Source organism: Enhydra lutris, unplaced genomic scaffold (genome assembly GCF_002288905.1).
Source record: "Enhydra lutris kenyoni isolate GAN:26980312 unplaced genomic scaffold, ASM228890v2 scaffoldscaffold58, whole genome shotgun sequence".
In the NCBI taxonomy this organism is placed as follows: Eukaryota; Metazoa; Chordata; class Mammalia; order Carnivora; family Mustelidae; genus Enhydra; species Enhydra lutris.
The window spans coordinates 692,024-707,038 of NW_019154142.1; the positions used below are offsets into that span (position 1 = coordinate 692,024).

The following is a 15,015-nucleotide window of genomic DNA, read 5'->3' on the forward strand; positions in this document are numbered from 1 at the left end:
TTACTTTTCAAAATGGGTATTAACTTATTGGAACACAAATACTTTTCAAGTTGCTTTGATTTAACCAAGGAATCAATAGAACCGTTAGATATTGGCTTAGGGGCAACATGAAAAAAGTTCTTGAGACAGTGAAGGTGCCATGAAGCGAGCAAGTTGGGCCTCTTTGGTGTAATAGTAGGAGCATAAAGTTTGGTCTAAGTTAGACCTGATTTCAGTCTTGGCTCTGGCTTCTGTGACATCAGACAATTTATTAACCTATTGAATCTCCTCATCTGGAAGTGGGAATTATAATAGTTCCTACTTCACAGGGTTTTATGAGGACAAATTGAGTCAATGTGTATAAAATACCGGCAGTGAGTTCTTATTACTAAATGTTAGCTTCAGTGGGGCTGCTGGCAGATGTCCACTGACGTGCAATTTGCTAGTACAGCCCTTCTGTCTCAGCATCTACACCTGCCTTCTCAAGTGATGGAGAAGCACTTCCGAGTGGCCAGATGTCATGTTGAGCACTCCAGGTGAGGACGATCTATTCCAGCACCTGAGATGTTCCCAATCACTGCATATATGTTATTTTGAATTCTAATCTTGTTGACAGTTGAGCCTCAGCTTTATTTCCCAATCTAATCATTCTTTTCCAAAAACGAAGCTGCTAGCTATTCATCCCAACATTGTTCTTTAAGGAAGGCCTTCTGGAGGTCAAAAGAGAACAACAACAACAAAAAAATTGCATTTCTTATATTAAAAAAAAAAAAGCCACGATAGTTTTCTCTCCAACAGGAATAATTATTATTGATTTACAGTGTAATAGCAGCAAACAGCTTTGGTGATTGGTTAAATGTCTTCACTTCACCGGGGCCATTAATCAATCTCAACAGCTATTTATTGCTTAGCAGACTACCACGCAATAAAGACGAGCCTGAAATCAACTCCCACAGTAGCTATGACAGGCAAAAATTAATATTTAATGTTGCATTACTAGCTGAGTTGAAATTGGGTCTCTGCTGTGCAGCTGGTCAGCTGTAACCAGCGTAGCCGTGGAATGTTCTGAGCAGACGTCACCTGCAGAGGCTCCTGAAGTCCCTGTGGGTCCAGCTCTTGTGCGTAGTCTGATTTGGCGATGATTTGAGTGTCCTGCATTCCACGGATCTGACGGCGACCAAAGCATTTGTGTAGAAGCATACTGTATACATAAATTGCCTGAATGGTGATCATAATTGCTTTTATCATTGGAAGCTTCATGAATCAGATTATTTTGGGGTGGGGTGGGGAGAATCCAAGTATATCCATATTTGACCATAGACCAAACTAATTGTAACAAGAAGAAAGTCCTTTATTATGTTTCAAGTGCCTCTTTTCTTCTGAGCTCCATTTCACCACTATTTGATTATGTGGAGCAAACCAGTGGTAGGGATGGAATGGAGGAACAGAGAAAATCATGATGGAAATGAGTATAGGTCCTTTTTCTCTATTCGCCCTCTTTCAAGTCCTTGCCCCTTTCCCTCCTCAGTCTGTGAGAAAATACTTAGAGTTGATGTGTTTGGCTTTTTTGTGAAGTATGCATATTAATAATAATATAAATCATAACCAATAGTCATTGAAATATGTATATATACCTATATGCATATTTATGCCAGATATTGCTATTTCCTGGTGATGATATTATGATATCAGTAGGGTTATCAGCCATGTTTTACAGATGAAGAAATTGAAGTTCAGAGACATTTGGTAACTTACTAAAGATCACACAAGTGAGCTAAGATTTGATCAAATCTGAGTTTGACCAAGCCTGTGTTCTGAACTTCTACACTCAAGGGAATACCAAAGGACAGACTGCCTAAATGCTTTATGTGAAATGATCTGCAAGTCACATCTAACTCTTCTTAGTGTGATGTTAATAAACCAGTTGGAGTGTGGTCTTAGAACGTCCAAGCTTGCCCATGCCTGGGTTCCAATATCAGTTGTGAAGTCTTCATCATGAGTTAGATGAATGGAACCGTCCCTTGGAGTGTCAGTGGAAATGTTATTTGCACTGTCCCCAGTGAATACTGAGATGTGAAGTGACAGGATTCCTTCAGTTACAGTAATGTCTCTGAAACATCATATCCTAAAAAAATATGAAAGATTTTAAAAAATTACCGATGAAATGTAAGCTCCGGGTGTCCTTCCTCCTCTTAGACTTTATTTGTTAATTACGGGCACTTTGCATGGTAACAGTTGAGCCATTAAGATACAATTTAATTGTAGGTGACTCTTCCAAATAGGTCCCAATACTGTCTCCCTTATCGTTCTGTTACGCTCTTAAGAGTGTGACTACAGATGTATTAATATGAGAGAAAATGTTGAAGACCAGTTTGAAGTTAGACATAGAAGACTGGTGGAAAAAAAAAAAAAAACCAACCTCTAAGTTTTGGGTGTAGCCCTTAAATGTTTTCTGCTTGGCCGATACCATATATCCCTATAGAATTAAGAACATAAATATGGCAGAATGTCATTGCTTCAGGGTTGTTGCCCAGTGGGTACCAAGGACAGGGCAACTATCAGTCTTCTCTGGATCCTGGACCAAAAAGGTCTGGCTGCAGTAATTAAACATTCAGTGTCCTCCAGCATTCATGGTAACAGAATGTCTTCTCTCTGTGTTCTTAATTTGCTGGCCTTGTTTTATCAATTAGACTGTCAGTCACTCGTTTTCCCTTCATTTTTCATATGGACCTGCGTCCACCTCTTTTCACCTACAGGTCATAACCCATAAATTACACCCCCTTGGTGTACCCACACATTAGTTATTAGGTTGCCCTGGCTGGACTGATTCTTTTCTTTGATACATCTGAAGATTTGCGACACCAGTGCTCTTACTTTACGGAGAAGCAGGAAGCAATCTTGGTGATTCCCACCAGACTGCTGTGAGGATAGGAATGCCTCAATAACATAAAGTGATTTCCTCCTTTTCTTGTTTCAGGTTCAATGGATCCAAATGACTTCCTGAGGGAGGCACAGATAATGAAGAACCTAAGACATCCAAAGCTTATCCAGCTTTATGCTGTTTGCACTTTGGAAGATCCAATTTATATTATTACAGAGTTGATGAGACATGGAAGTCTGCAAGAATATCTCCAAAGTAAGCTAAAGACTTAATAAAAGGAAGAAAAAGAGGAATTTAGTTTAGCTAGTCCTATAAATGTCAATTTAGCAAGCCTTCTGTAACCCAGAGGATATTTACAATGTGTATATCTGTGAGAATGAATGTCTCAACATTGAAAGGCTCGACTACATTTTAATAGGAGATATACTGTGTGCCAAAAGGAGGAAAAATATTTATGTAGCAAAGAAGAAATTGTTCACAAATGACATAGTGGAGTACGTAAATGTAATGTAGAAAACTGAGGAATAGATGTTTTACATGATGCATTGTTTCCTATAATAACTAATGGAGCATTATCAGTCATGGACCAATTTGTTCTATGGCCCAGAATTAGGGGATGTGGAATACTTTTGGGGCAATAGAGGGAGACGTACCTTCATTCTTTTTCCTTTGCCAGTGTTTGACAACATCGTACCTGTTGGTGTTTAAAATACGTCCACTGCTAGGCAACATTAGAATTTTTAGACTAAAAAGCGGAAATATACTATTGCTTTATTTCTACATCTGCTTCCTATAGTAAGAGAAGACTTAAGGGCATTGTGAAATTTTGATGTTTATTGCAAATGAATAATTTAATACGCAACAATATAATGAGTATTAAAATGAGATGTTCAAAGTAGTGGAGATCAAGTACTGAGAGAATAATTCATGCCTAAAAAAGAGACTTTTTTCTATGCTTTCCTAAAATGACAGAGTGGGGTTGATGGCATGCGTACAGGTAAAGGGAGGTGAGATAAGATATTAGAAAGATAAGAGTGTTCTCTGATTTCAGGGTGACTTGTGAAGCTGTTGGTATTAAATGGCAGAAGTGGAGAAGGGGAGAAAAGAACGTGGGCCTGTTAAATGCTGTTAAAAAAAAATATGCTTAGCTCCTTTGCATAAAGAGAGCAAATTTAACCGTATCAGAATATATTAGCCATCAGAGTAAGACTGACCTCAGCCATTGACCCTTTTTGCTTTATTCCCAGGGACAAAAGTACAGTAGCCATCTTGGGTCAGGTTTAACAAAAATGATCACTTGTAATATTCATGGTGGTAAATCTAATAGTCAATTCTCAGTCCTCAGACCTATTCAGAGCTTTTATTTCAATGGACTTGAATGAATGGAAACACTTCCTTCATTTGGCTTCCAAGACACTTCAGTCAGTGGCTTTTCCTCCTGTCTTTTTCGTTGGTCCCTTCTCCCATTGATGTGATTTCCCTCATCTCTCAGATCTCTCAATATCTTGGAATTTTGCAACATCACTAGTTCCCTTGCTAATCTCAGTCAGTCTCAGGGTTAAATAACATTTATGTATCAAAGATTTCTCAAACTACATCCCTTCATTACTTCAGAATCATAAATCCAACTGCCTTCTTGACTACTCTACTTCAGTGCTTCTCTGGATAACCTTGGTGTGATGCAGCAACACCCCCCTCCCAAGTCCCAGAGACCTTTATTTCTTGCTCAAGCATGTGTGCAAAATAGATTGGTTGATGCCTCAAGTCTTTTCATCACCTTGGAAGGGGAAGGTGATGGGACTAATCTCGTTCTGGCTCTTAGAGCTCCAACGGGGAGATGCAGAGATAACTCCTGTGCCTTTTCATTTGGTCAAATCAAGTCAGAGGGAATAGCGAAGTATAATCCGCTAACCTGGCTGAAAGGAGAAAAAAAAATGTTTGTGAACAGCAAGAATTTCTACTCCATATGTCCACTAAAAAAAGATCTCAAAACAACGTGTCCAAAACTGATCGTATATCCTCAATAATCTGCTACTCTTGTGCTCTTTCCTTCTTAGACGATGTCAACACTCAGCCTAATCTCTTGGATCATCTCTACTTCTTCTCACAGCTTCCAGCTAACCAATTAGTAAATCCAATTGACTTTTTTCAAAGTATACCCAGGATTTTGCCCCCTCTCTGCCCACACACCCTGGTCCAAGCCGTCATCAGCTCTCTCCTGGATGGTGCAGGAGCTTCCTAAGTGGTCTCCCTCTTTTGGTTCTTGTTCCTCGCAGTCTCTTCTCAACGCAGGAGTTGGAGATCTCCTGTTAAAATGTCAGTCAGATCGTGTCTCTCCTCAGCTCAAAGCCTCACTGACTCCCGTGGGTTCTGCGTGTATGACCTCTAAAATCCTATGTGGCTCAGCTCTCCATTACCTTACTGACCACATCTCCCCCAGTATCTCCCTTGTCTCCCTTGACTCTGTGTTGGTCTCACTGTCCTTTGCTGCTCTTCATTCAGGCCCTTTGCACTTGCTCCGTCCTCTATCTGAATTCCTACCCCTTGCCCCCCGCCCCATTAATATCCACGTAGCTCACTTCTTCACTTCTGCCAAGTCTTTCCTCAGACATTCCCACAATGGTGAGTCCTTCGCTGGTCACCCTCTGAATTCTAAATTTATTCTCCTTCTGTCTCTTTGTATGCTTTTTTGTTTTCTTAGCTGCTGGTCATCCTATAATGTGTGACTTTGTTATGTGGCTTATTGTAAGTATCTTCTAGAATACAACTCCACGAGGATGGAGATTTTTGTTTTAGTGATAGAACAGTGTCAGGCACATAGAAGGTGTGCACTAATTCTGTGTTGACTGACTGAATGAGAAAATGAAGGAGAAATTAAGTGGGGGCTATTCTGAGCCTAATATCAAGACTTGGGGTTGAGTTTGTTTTGAGACCCTTGGTGTCAGCTTGACAAGATCCGCTTATTAATTACAAACTCCTTTGACAATGAGTTTTTTTGGTGGTGTGTTGATGTGTTTTATTCAGAGGTGAGCACAAACCCTGTCATATGCTGAGTTGGGCCTTCAGGGTCAAGTTTACCAAGGCCTTCATTTGCCAAGATACTTAGTAGCCATGAGGAGTAATGAAGAGATGCTCATTACAGACAATCCCTTCCCAATGAAGAGGGCTTACATTCAACAAAGTGATGTTAAAATGAGTCTGCCACTCTTAAACAGCCCATCACAGTAACTGTTGTAAGATGTAAGACTCTTGAGTAATGGAACATAATTGAAAATATTTTCTTGTTGCAGATATAAATTGTCACAGGCCTGTGAACCTTTATATCAGTTTTGACAACTGGCTGTTGTATCAGAAGTGTGTTCCGAGGTTTACATAGGCAGTTCCTAGGCCACTGCAGTCTTTCAGGGTAGAAAGTGTGTTATTACTTAATTTTCTTCTCTGTTGTGCCTGTCAGTGAAAACTTTTTATATCCACTATAATAGGATTAGATGTCGTATTTGATAGTGGGAATGACATACATATTCTTCCATAGAACCATCTTTGTAGTCCCTAAGCTTGGCTAAATATTTTTTTGTAATTAATTTCTCCAAAATGGAAGAGGCTTGTCAAAAAACTTAAGCATTGAGGGTAAGTGATATCGAATATCTCTTACTGAAATTTAAAGAGAATAAATATCTACATTTTTTATATACATACATATTTTTTAAAATAAAGTCCTACATATTGTTCATCGATCTCTTGGGGAGTTCACTTAGGTGCACTGAAGTAGACAGGAGTGTTTTCACTGAGATACTCTTTAGCTGACCGTAAGTGTAGCCCCAGCATTCAGGTGCTCGGGAATCATGGGTAAGGTTGGTCTTAGGGAGGAGGATGGAATAGTTTTTAAGAACATGAAAGTTCAACCTCAGACATGCCTGAACTTGACTTTCCACTCTACAACTTATTACCTGTTCTTCTAAGTGGCAGAAACTGCTATGAAAGGGAGCAAATAATAATGATACTAATTCATATAGTTCTAAATATAAAATGAGGTGATGTGGTGAAAATCAACCATATGGGATAGTGGTAAGAGAGGTGCATATATATTCAATTTTTTTTCTTTAAAAAAAAACCACTATATGGTATTTATGATGTGCCACGCATCTTCCTTCCTTCCTTCCTTCCTTCCTTGACTGATTGATCGATTTCAGAGAGAGAGAGAGAGAGCACATGAGTGGCAGGGGAAGGAGAGGAGGAACCCGGGGAGAGGGAGAGGCACAAGCAGACTCTGCACTGAGCACGGGGCCAGATGCGGGGCTCCATCCCATGACCCTGCGATCATGACTGGAGCTGATACCAAGAATCGGATGCTTAACTGACTGATGAAGGTTAATCACCTGTTTAACCACGCAGGTGCCCCTGCCAGGCATTTTTCTAAGTGGTGTACAATTTATTAACTTAGTTCATTCTTCTAAAAACCTGATGAAATGAGTATTATTATTATTATCATCATTTCCTCCTTATGGTGGAAGAAACTGAGGGATGGAGAGGTGAATAACTTACCTGAAGTGGTTGAGCCAGAATTTATACCCAGAAGTCTGGTTCCATACCTTATGCTTTTAACCATACACATAGCACTGGCATTATTTTCTTATTGTGAACCTGTATTCACGATCTATTGCTGTGCTACAAGTTACCCAAAACGTAGTAGCTTAAAATAGCAGCACTTATTACCTCAGTTTCTGTGGTCAGGAATCCAGGTACAGCTGAGCTGGGTCGTCTTCTTTTTTTTTTTTTTTTTTTTTTTTAATTTTATTTATTTATTTGACAGACAAAGATCACAAGTAGGCAGAGAGGCAGGCAGAGAGAGAGGGAAATAGGCTCCCTGCTGAGCAAAGAGCCCAATGTGGGGCTCGATCCCAGTACTCTGGGATCATGACCCGAGCTGAAGGCAGAGGCTTTAACCCACTAAGCCACCCAGGCGCCCCTGAGCTGGGTCTTCTACGTCCAGTTTCTCCCAAGGCTGCAGTGAGGTGTTGGCAGGTGCTTCAGTTATCCGAAGGCTCTAGGGGAGGCTGATCTATTCCCAAGCTCACCCATGTGATTGTTGGCAGGAATTGGTTTCTCCGGGGCTGTTGGACCGAGGAAGCCTGTTCCTTGCTGGGTGTTGGCCCAAAGCTGCCCTATGATCCTTGGTACATGGCCCTCTCCACAGGGCAACTTACAACATGGCAGTTGGCTTCATCAGAGTGAGCAAGTGAGAGAGCAAGAGAGGAGAGTTCCTGCAAGATGAAGACACTGTCTTTGATCACTTATCTTGGAAGAGATACCCCATCCCTTTTGCCGTATTGTATTTGTTTAAAAGTGAGTTGGTGTTCCAAACCATATTTAATGGAAGGGGATTTCATAAGAGCTCAAATACCAGGAGATAGAGAATATGAGAAACCATTTTAGAAACTGTCACTTGATGTAGGACTGGTCACCAGTGTATCTTGACTTTTTTATGTTTCTTTCCATATTGAGTTAATCTGGTATTGAAAGGCATAGCTATTTTGGCTAACACAGTAGCAATGCTTTCTCATTATGCTGCACACTAAGTTATGCTTTGTCTTTGGGGTGCCTGGGTGGCTCAGTCAGTGAAACATCTGACTCTTGATTTTGGCTCAGGTCATGATCTCAGGTATGAGATCGAACCTGTAATGGGCTCCATGTTTGGGTGGAGTCTGCTTGAGATTTTCTCTCTCCCTCTACCTCTCCCCCTGTGCACTCTCTCTCTTTCAATAAATAAGTAAATAAATAAATAAAATCTTTTTACGTACTTGAGAGAGAGAGCACAAGCAGAGAAGAGGGACAGAGGGAGAGGGAGACACAGACTCTCAACTGAGCAGGGAGCCCGACTTGGGACTTGATCCCAGGACCCTGAGATCATGACCCAAGCAGAAGGCAGACACTTAACCGACTGAGCCACCCACGTGCCCCAATAAATAAAGTCTTTTAAAAAAAAGTTATGTTTTGTCTTTTTGCTTACATTTCATGTTAGCTGCTATAATACACAATTCAAATATCTTAGTGACATAACAAATATATGCATTTTTGATATGCATCGGACTTACCCTTCTACATGACTCTCTTTAAATAGTGACATAGGGATTTAGACTCCTTTCATCATGTGGCTCTGCCATTTCAAAATTTATTTCTTCTAGCTACAAAAACAGAGATTTTAAGGATCAGGCCTAAAGTGACGAACATTCTCTCTTGCACACGTTGCAGGGCACAGAATTAGTGACATGGCCCAATTTAACTTCTAGGGAAGATGGGGAACATAGTGTTTGCCCAGGAAGAAAAGGACAGATAGGTCCATGAGTACTTAGTTTCACCACACATTGTACTTAACTGTGCTGCTTGTGTTAAAAAAACAAATATACATGTATGTACACACATGTGCGCTCACGCACACACACACACACAGTGCTTAGATCTATACCATTTTAAAAAATGGACTCAACTCTATTTATTTCATTTCTTTTTAAGATTTTTATTTATTTGACAGAGAGCACAAGCCAGGGGATCCGCAGACAGAGGAGAAACACTGAGCAGGAAGCTCAATGTGGGACTCGATCCCAGGATCCTGGGATCATGACCTGAGCCAAAGGCAGATGCTTAACCTACTGAGCCACCCATGCGCCCTTATTTATTTCATTTTTTAATTGAAAAGACGGCATACATAAATAACATACATCATTTAGTATAATTTATCATTAATTCAGAGTGAGCAAGTGAACAATGGGACAGCCACTGTACAAACCAACAATGCGAATGTGGCTAGCGCTCCAGAAACTCCCCGAGTACTGTATCATTGACAGCCCCTCACAATCGTGAATTTCCTGCTAATTGCTTTCCCTTGACTTACACTCTCCTCTGCCAACTTCCTGTTGCCTTCCCTTCTTAACCAGGGTTTGGAAATTGACATCTCCTTTTGCTGTCTCCATATCCTCAGCTCCCGTTCTGCCCTCTATCACACACCTGCAGTGAAAATGCTCTTCCTGCCACCGAGGTCACCAATGACTCCCTAGTAATATTTAATAAATACCTTTTAGACCTTATCTTGCTGGACTTGTGGAATTTGACAATGGTGGTGACTTTCTCAAAACCTTTGTTAGGATGCTGTCTTCTGGTTTTTGTTTCATTCTTCTGGTTGATTCTTCTCAGTCTTCTCATAGGTTTATCTTCCTCTGTCCACCCTAAATGTTGGTGTTTGTCATGATTCTGTCACTTCCTAACAGTCTTACTCACTTTTAAAGTTTAACTCTTACCCACAAACTATGACTGTTAAGTTGACATCTTCTGCGGCATGTGTGCTCCAGACCCATATGTTTGTCTTCATTTAGGCATTTCCATTTAGGCAATCCATATGCATCTCTACCTTAACAATTCTTAAACTGTTTAGTTCTGTTTAGGCAGCAGCAATGATAGTAAAAACAGGTAGTCAGATAAATAAAAACAGATTTACTCAGTTCTTTCTAGGTGCCAGGCTCTGCTTTAAGTGCTTTACATGAATTAACTCATTTTAACAACTGATACCATAAGGAAATTACAATGACGACTGTATAGATGAAGAAATGGAGGCACAGGAGTGTTAAGCAGCTTGCCTGAGGTCAGGAAGAAACGTGAGACAAAGCTCTGATCCAGATCCTGGCACTCTAGCTTCAAGCCAGTTTTCTAACCCCTGAGCAATAGTTGTCTTTCTTTTCTTTTCTTTTTTTAAATGTTATTTTATTTTATTTTCAGTGTTCCAAAATTCATTGGTTATGCATCACACCCAGTGCTCCATGCAATACGTGCCCTCCATAATACCTACCACCTGGCTCACCCAACCCCCCTCCCCCCTCCCCTCCAAAACCCTCAGTTTGTTTCTCAGAGTCCACAGTCTCTCATGGTTCATCTCCCCCTCTGATTTCCCCATCTCACTTCTCTCCATCTCCCAGTGTCCTCCGTGTTATTCCTTATGCCCCACAAGTAAGTGAAACCATATGATAATTGACTCTCTCTGCTTGACTTATTTCACTCAGCATAATATCCTCCAGGCCCATCCATGTTGATACAAAAGTTGGGTATTCAACCTTTCTGATGGAGGCATAATACTCCGTTGTATATATGGACCACATCTTCCTTATCCATTCGTCCATTGAAGGGCATCTTGGTTCTTTCAAGTCAAGTTGTATCTAAGACTCTTGACTGTGAATTCAATATACTTTTGGTAGTATTTGGCTTATTGAGTCAGGGGTGCTGGTAGTTTGGATTTATAGGAGACCTTTTTAATTCTCCAGAAATCTGAAGACATCTGCTAACAGTATGGCAGCTAACAAGTATCCAGGGATGGCTGACCCCACCTCACAGAGTCAGCCCAGAATAACACTAACCTCTCTACTAATGATCAAACGGAGTCTACTGCCTAACTTTCCTATACTTAGTTATATAGGATGAGTAGTGGTGGTAAAAACTATGTCTATTAAAGATTTTTTTTTTTTTTTAGATTTTATTTATTTATTTGACAGAGAGAGACACACAGAGAGAGGGAACACAATAGGGGGAGTGGGAGAGGGAGAAGCAGGGTTACCGCCGAGCAGGGAGCCCGATGTGGACTTCAATCCCAGGACCCTGATATCATGATATGAGCCAAAGGCAGCCGCTTAATGACTGAGCCACCAGGCACCCGAAACTATGTCTATTAAAGTCATGTCCATGCCTGGAGAGATGTGTGAACTATTTCTAAGAATAACAGGCTTAAAAAGGGAAGTAAAAAAAAAAAATGTGTATCAAGCTTAATGGAGTACAAATGTGACATACTGATTTTATAACTACTGCTAGACCTTTCATTTTTGTTAGTGAGCTAGTTTTTAAGAACAATATGATAGAAAAAAAATACCAATATGATGGAAGAATGAGAACTTTTCATCAGCTCCACCATGCAAATTGGTATCATCTTATAGCCCTAAAGACTAGAACAAACTATGAAATGTTTGAAGGAAATCTAGAGGCAACCAAGTAAACAACTTCCACGAAGAGATGAGTCAGGGATGCGTGCTGTGGAAATATGGTAATACCTGGACTCTTCAGATCTTTGGAGTTGTTTTTGAATTATGTGATGCTGTTGTTTCCTTCTCTGTGGAATGTTCCTTCAGGGGAGTGAGGGCCACAGCTGTGTTTGGACTCTGAAAAGTGTTGCCTCATTAACCCTTTAAAGTAAATGAATGGTCTGTATTAATTAGGTTTCTTTGCTCAACAGATCAGTGCTATGACACTTAATCCCACCGACAGCTCTTTCATCAAAATTCTCAAAATTCACTTCAATAATTCACTTGATTTCCAAAGTCAAAGTTTTACTTTCTCTTACTGCTCAGATGATGCTGGAACAAAAATCCATCTGACTCAGCAGGTGGACATGGCTGCGCAGGTTGCCTCTGGGATGGCTTATCTGGAGTCCCAGAACTACATTCATAGAGATCTGGCTGCCAGAAATGTCCTGGTTGGTGAACATAATATCTACAAAGTTGCAGATTTTGGACTTGCAAGAATTTTTAAGGTGAATCGTGTTTTGTTTTAATTAGGTTTTGTCACGGGTCAAAAGTCTAACATACCAGCAGACTGATAGATTTACTGTTGTTCCTCAAAATAATGTTTATCCAAGTTTATCCAAAAAATAATGTTTCTCCAAGTTCGGTGGTCCATAGAACACTTCGGTAGCCCAAGGCCTTGCAGATAAACCACCTCCTGTTTTTCTTTCTTCACCAAGGAGAAACAGAGAAAATGATGCCTAACCAGATGGGAAAGTACTTGATTAAGTTTGTGGTTGGATTAATGATCTGCCTTTCAGTGCAGTAGCCTCTCTTGGTTTGCCTCGATTTTCCTTACAAAAAGCAGTACATTTTGTATAGTCACTCCATCCATCTTTGCTCACTTTCTGCCAAATTAATATTCACGTTGCCAGAATTCTTTGCAATCACTGACTTTTTAATTCCTGGCCCTCACCCCGTGTCATGACATCAGGCCAAAAGACACTGACATAAGTGACATACTATTAGGTGTTTTTCTCTGAATTTAATTTTTACTTTCTACATCGTGCCCTACAAATAGGGGTGTGGAACATGAAACACAACGTGTAAGTGATTCTCTTTTGATCTTCATGAATTCATTATCTCTTTTTTAAATAAGTTAATTAGAACCCCAGTGACTTGATATATTAATTTAAATCATTTGGATTCTACTTTTCAATGTTAGAAAGTGAAACATGGTAATTATTAAAGTCAGTGGCTCTCCAATAACAGCAGTAAGTCTGGAAGCAGACTTTGCCTTCATTTTTTCTTTTTTTAATTTGCTGAAGACCAGATGCCAAAGACCATCACATGTGAGTTCTCCCACGTGTAGCAGCGTGCTCCTGTCAGTGCTATGTTTAGCACATAGTAGGCTCTTAAATAATATTTTATTAATGTTTTCTCCTAGATTTCTCAGTCTTATAAGCCAGATTTGGAATTTGCTACTATAATTATCTATTGAACTAGATCATTTTGAATACTTTCCCTCTAAATTTTAATGTGAAGCAGGTTACAGATGAACGAGGGTAGCAAAAAAAAAAAAAAAAAAATATATATATATATATATATATATATATCTCTTCTCACTTGAACTTGGCTTGATTCCTCAATGCATTAACAGGTAGGTAATGAAGACATCTATGAACCCAGACATGAAATAAAGCTGCCAGTGAAGTGGACTGCGCCCGAAGCCCTTCATGCTAATAGATTCAGCATTAAGTCTGATGTGTGGTCATTTGGAATCCTTCTTTATGAAATCATTACTTATGGCAAAGTGCCTTATAGTGGTGAGTAATTAATTCTGAAGTGGGCTTTTCTGCTGCAGGTCACTTACTTAGGTGTGACTTTAACTGCTTTGCCCAGACTTAGAGGGCAGAGTTATGGGGCTGACCACACCATGTGCCTGTGGGAGCATAATAGATAAAATTTGATGATGATGATTTGCATTAATGAAGTAGTTTATTGCCTCTTTCTCCTTTGCTCTTGAATTGTGGTCTTATAGACATTACTTGCTGCAAGATTTAGTTTAATATCTGCAGCTGGGGAAAGGGATGGTAGACCTCACATCTTCACCAAGGAAATCAGTTTGCTTTGTAATCTTGAATATAATTATCGATGAATTTAAGACCCTGATCTTTAACTTATTTTTTGTTGGTTCCATTCTATGCTATTTAGGCATGACAGGTGCTCAGGTAATCCAGGTATTGGGTCAAAACTATAGACTCTCTCAACCACCTAACTGCCCACCACAGTTCTACAACATCATGTTGGAGTGTTGGAAGGTAGACCCTCAGGAACGGCCAACATTTGAGAAACTGCATTGGAAACTTGAAGACTATTTTGAAACAGACTTTTCATTTTCAGATACAAACAACTTTGTAAGATGAACACTGAAGGAGAACATTCAATAATGAAGTAACAAAAGAGTTCAATAATCAGTCCAGAAATAACCTTATTAATCGACTGCCAGAAGAGCTTACCTCGACATATTCAAGTGAGAGGGTCAACTTGGCCATGTATTACGAAGAAGATTATATGTGTACTTCATTGACTGGGCAACACTGTAGGACAGTCTAAGATGATATTTTATCACTGTCTGGCAAAAATCAAACACATAAACACACTTTTCTTTTAAAAAAAAATACATTTCTATTTATTGTTTGAAATACTGATCAAGAGGATCAACAGATGATAGTTAATTTTTACTCAGTGACTGTTGTAGCATTTTCCTGTTTACTGATTAAAGTGGTTATTCATTATTCCTCGGATTGCTGAATCCCATCAGGCTGTTATTATGAAGGAATCTGATTGCTTTGCTGCACAGCAGGACCTGTGCTTTGAGATTTTTTTTTTCTCTTTTAAAATATCCTGTAACTACAATGATGGTAAAGCCATGTGAAATGACTTGATTGTACTTGGAGTAATTGCACATATTTTTTTCCTATGCATAAAAAAATGAAGCAGCTGTTGAGAAAAAGAATTAAAATTTCTCTCATTTTGAAGAAGGAAATGATGGGATTTTTCTGTACCTCGGTATGTGTCATCTGAGAATCATCTACATTAGTTTTAATCTCCTAATGTTAA

General features: G+C 39.7%; 1 protein-coding gene across 1 annotated transcript in view; it reads left to right on the top strand.

Moving 5' to 3' along the window:
• Window positions 1–14,795, top strand: part of LOC111158302 (fyn related Src family tyrosine kinase) — a 113,168-nt gene extending 98,373 nt beyond the window's left edge. Inside the window, exons 5-8 of the mRNA XM_022520254.1 lie at window positions 2,957–3,115; window positions 12,241–12,422; window positions 13,553–13,718; window positions 14,107–14,795. Coding sequence (XP_022375962.1) covers window positions 2,957–3,115; window positions 12,241–12,422; window positions 13,553–13,718; window positions 14,107–14,318 — 719 coding nt within the window. The 3' untranslated portion in view covers window positions 14,319–14,795. The remainder of the gene's footprint in view (window positions 1–2,956; window positions 3,116–12,240; window positions 12,423–13,552; window positions 13,719–14,106) is intronic.
• The last annotated feature ends 220 nt before the right edge of the window (window positions 14,796–15,015 follow it).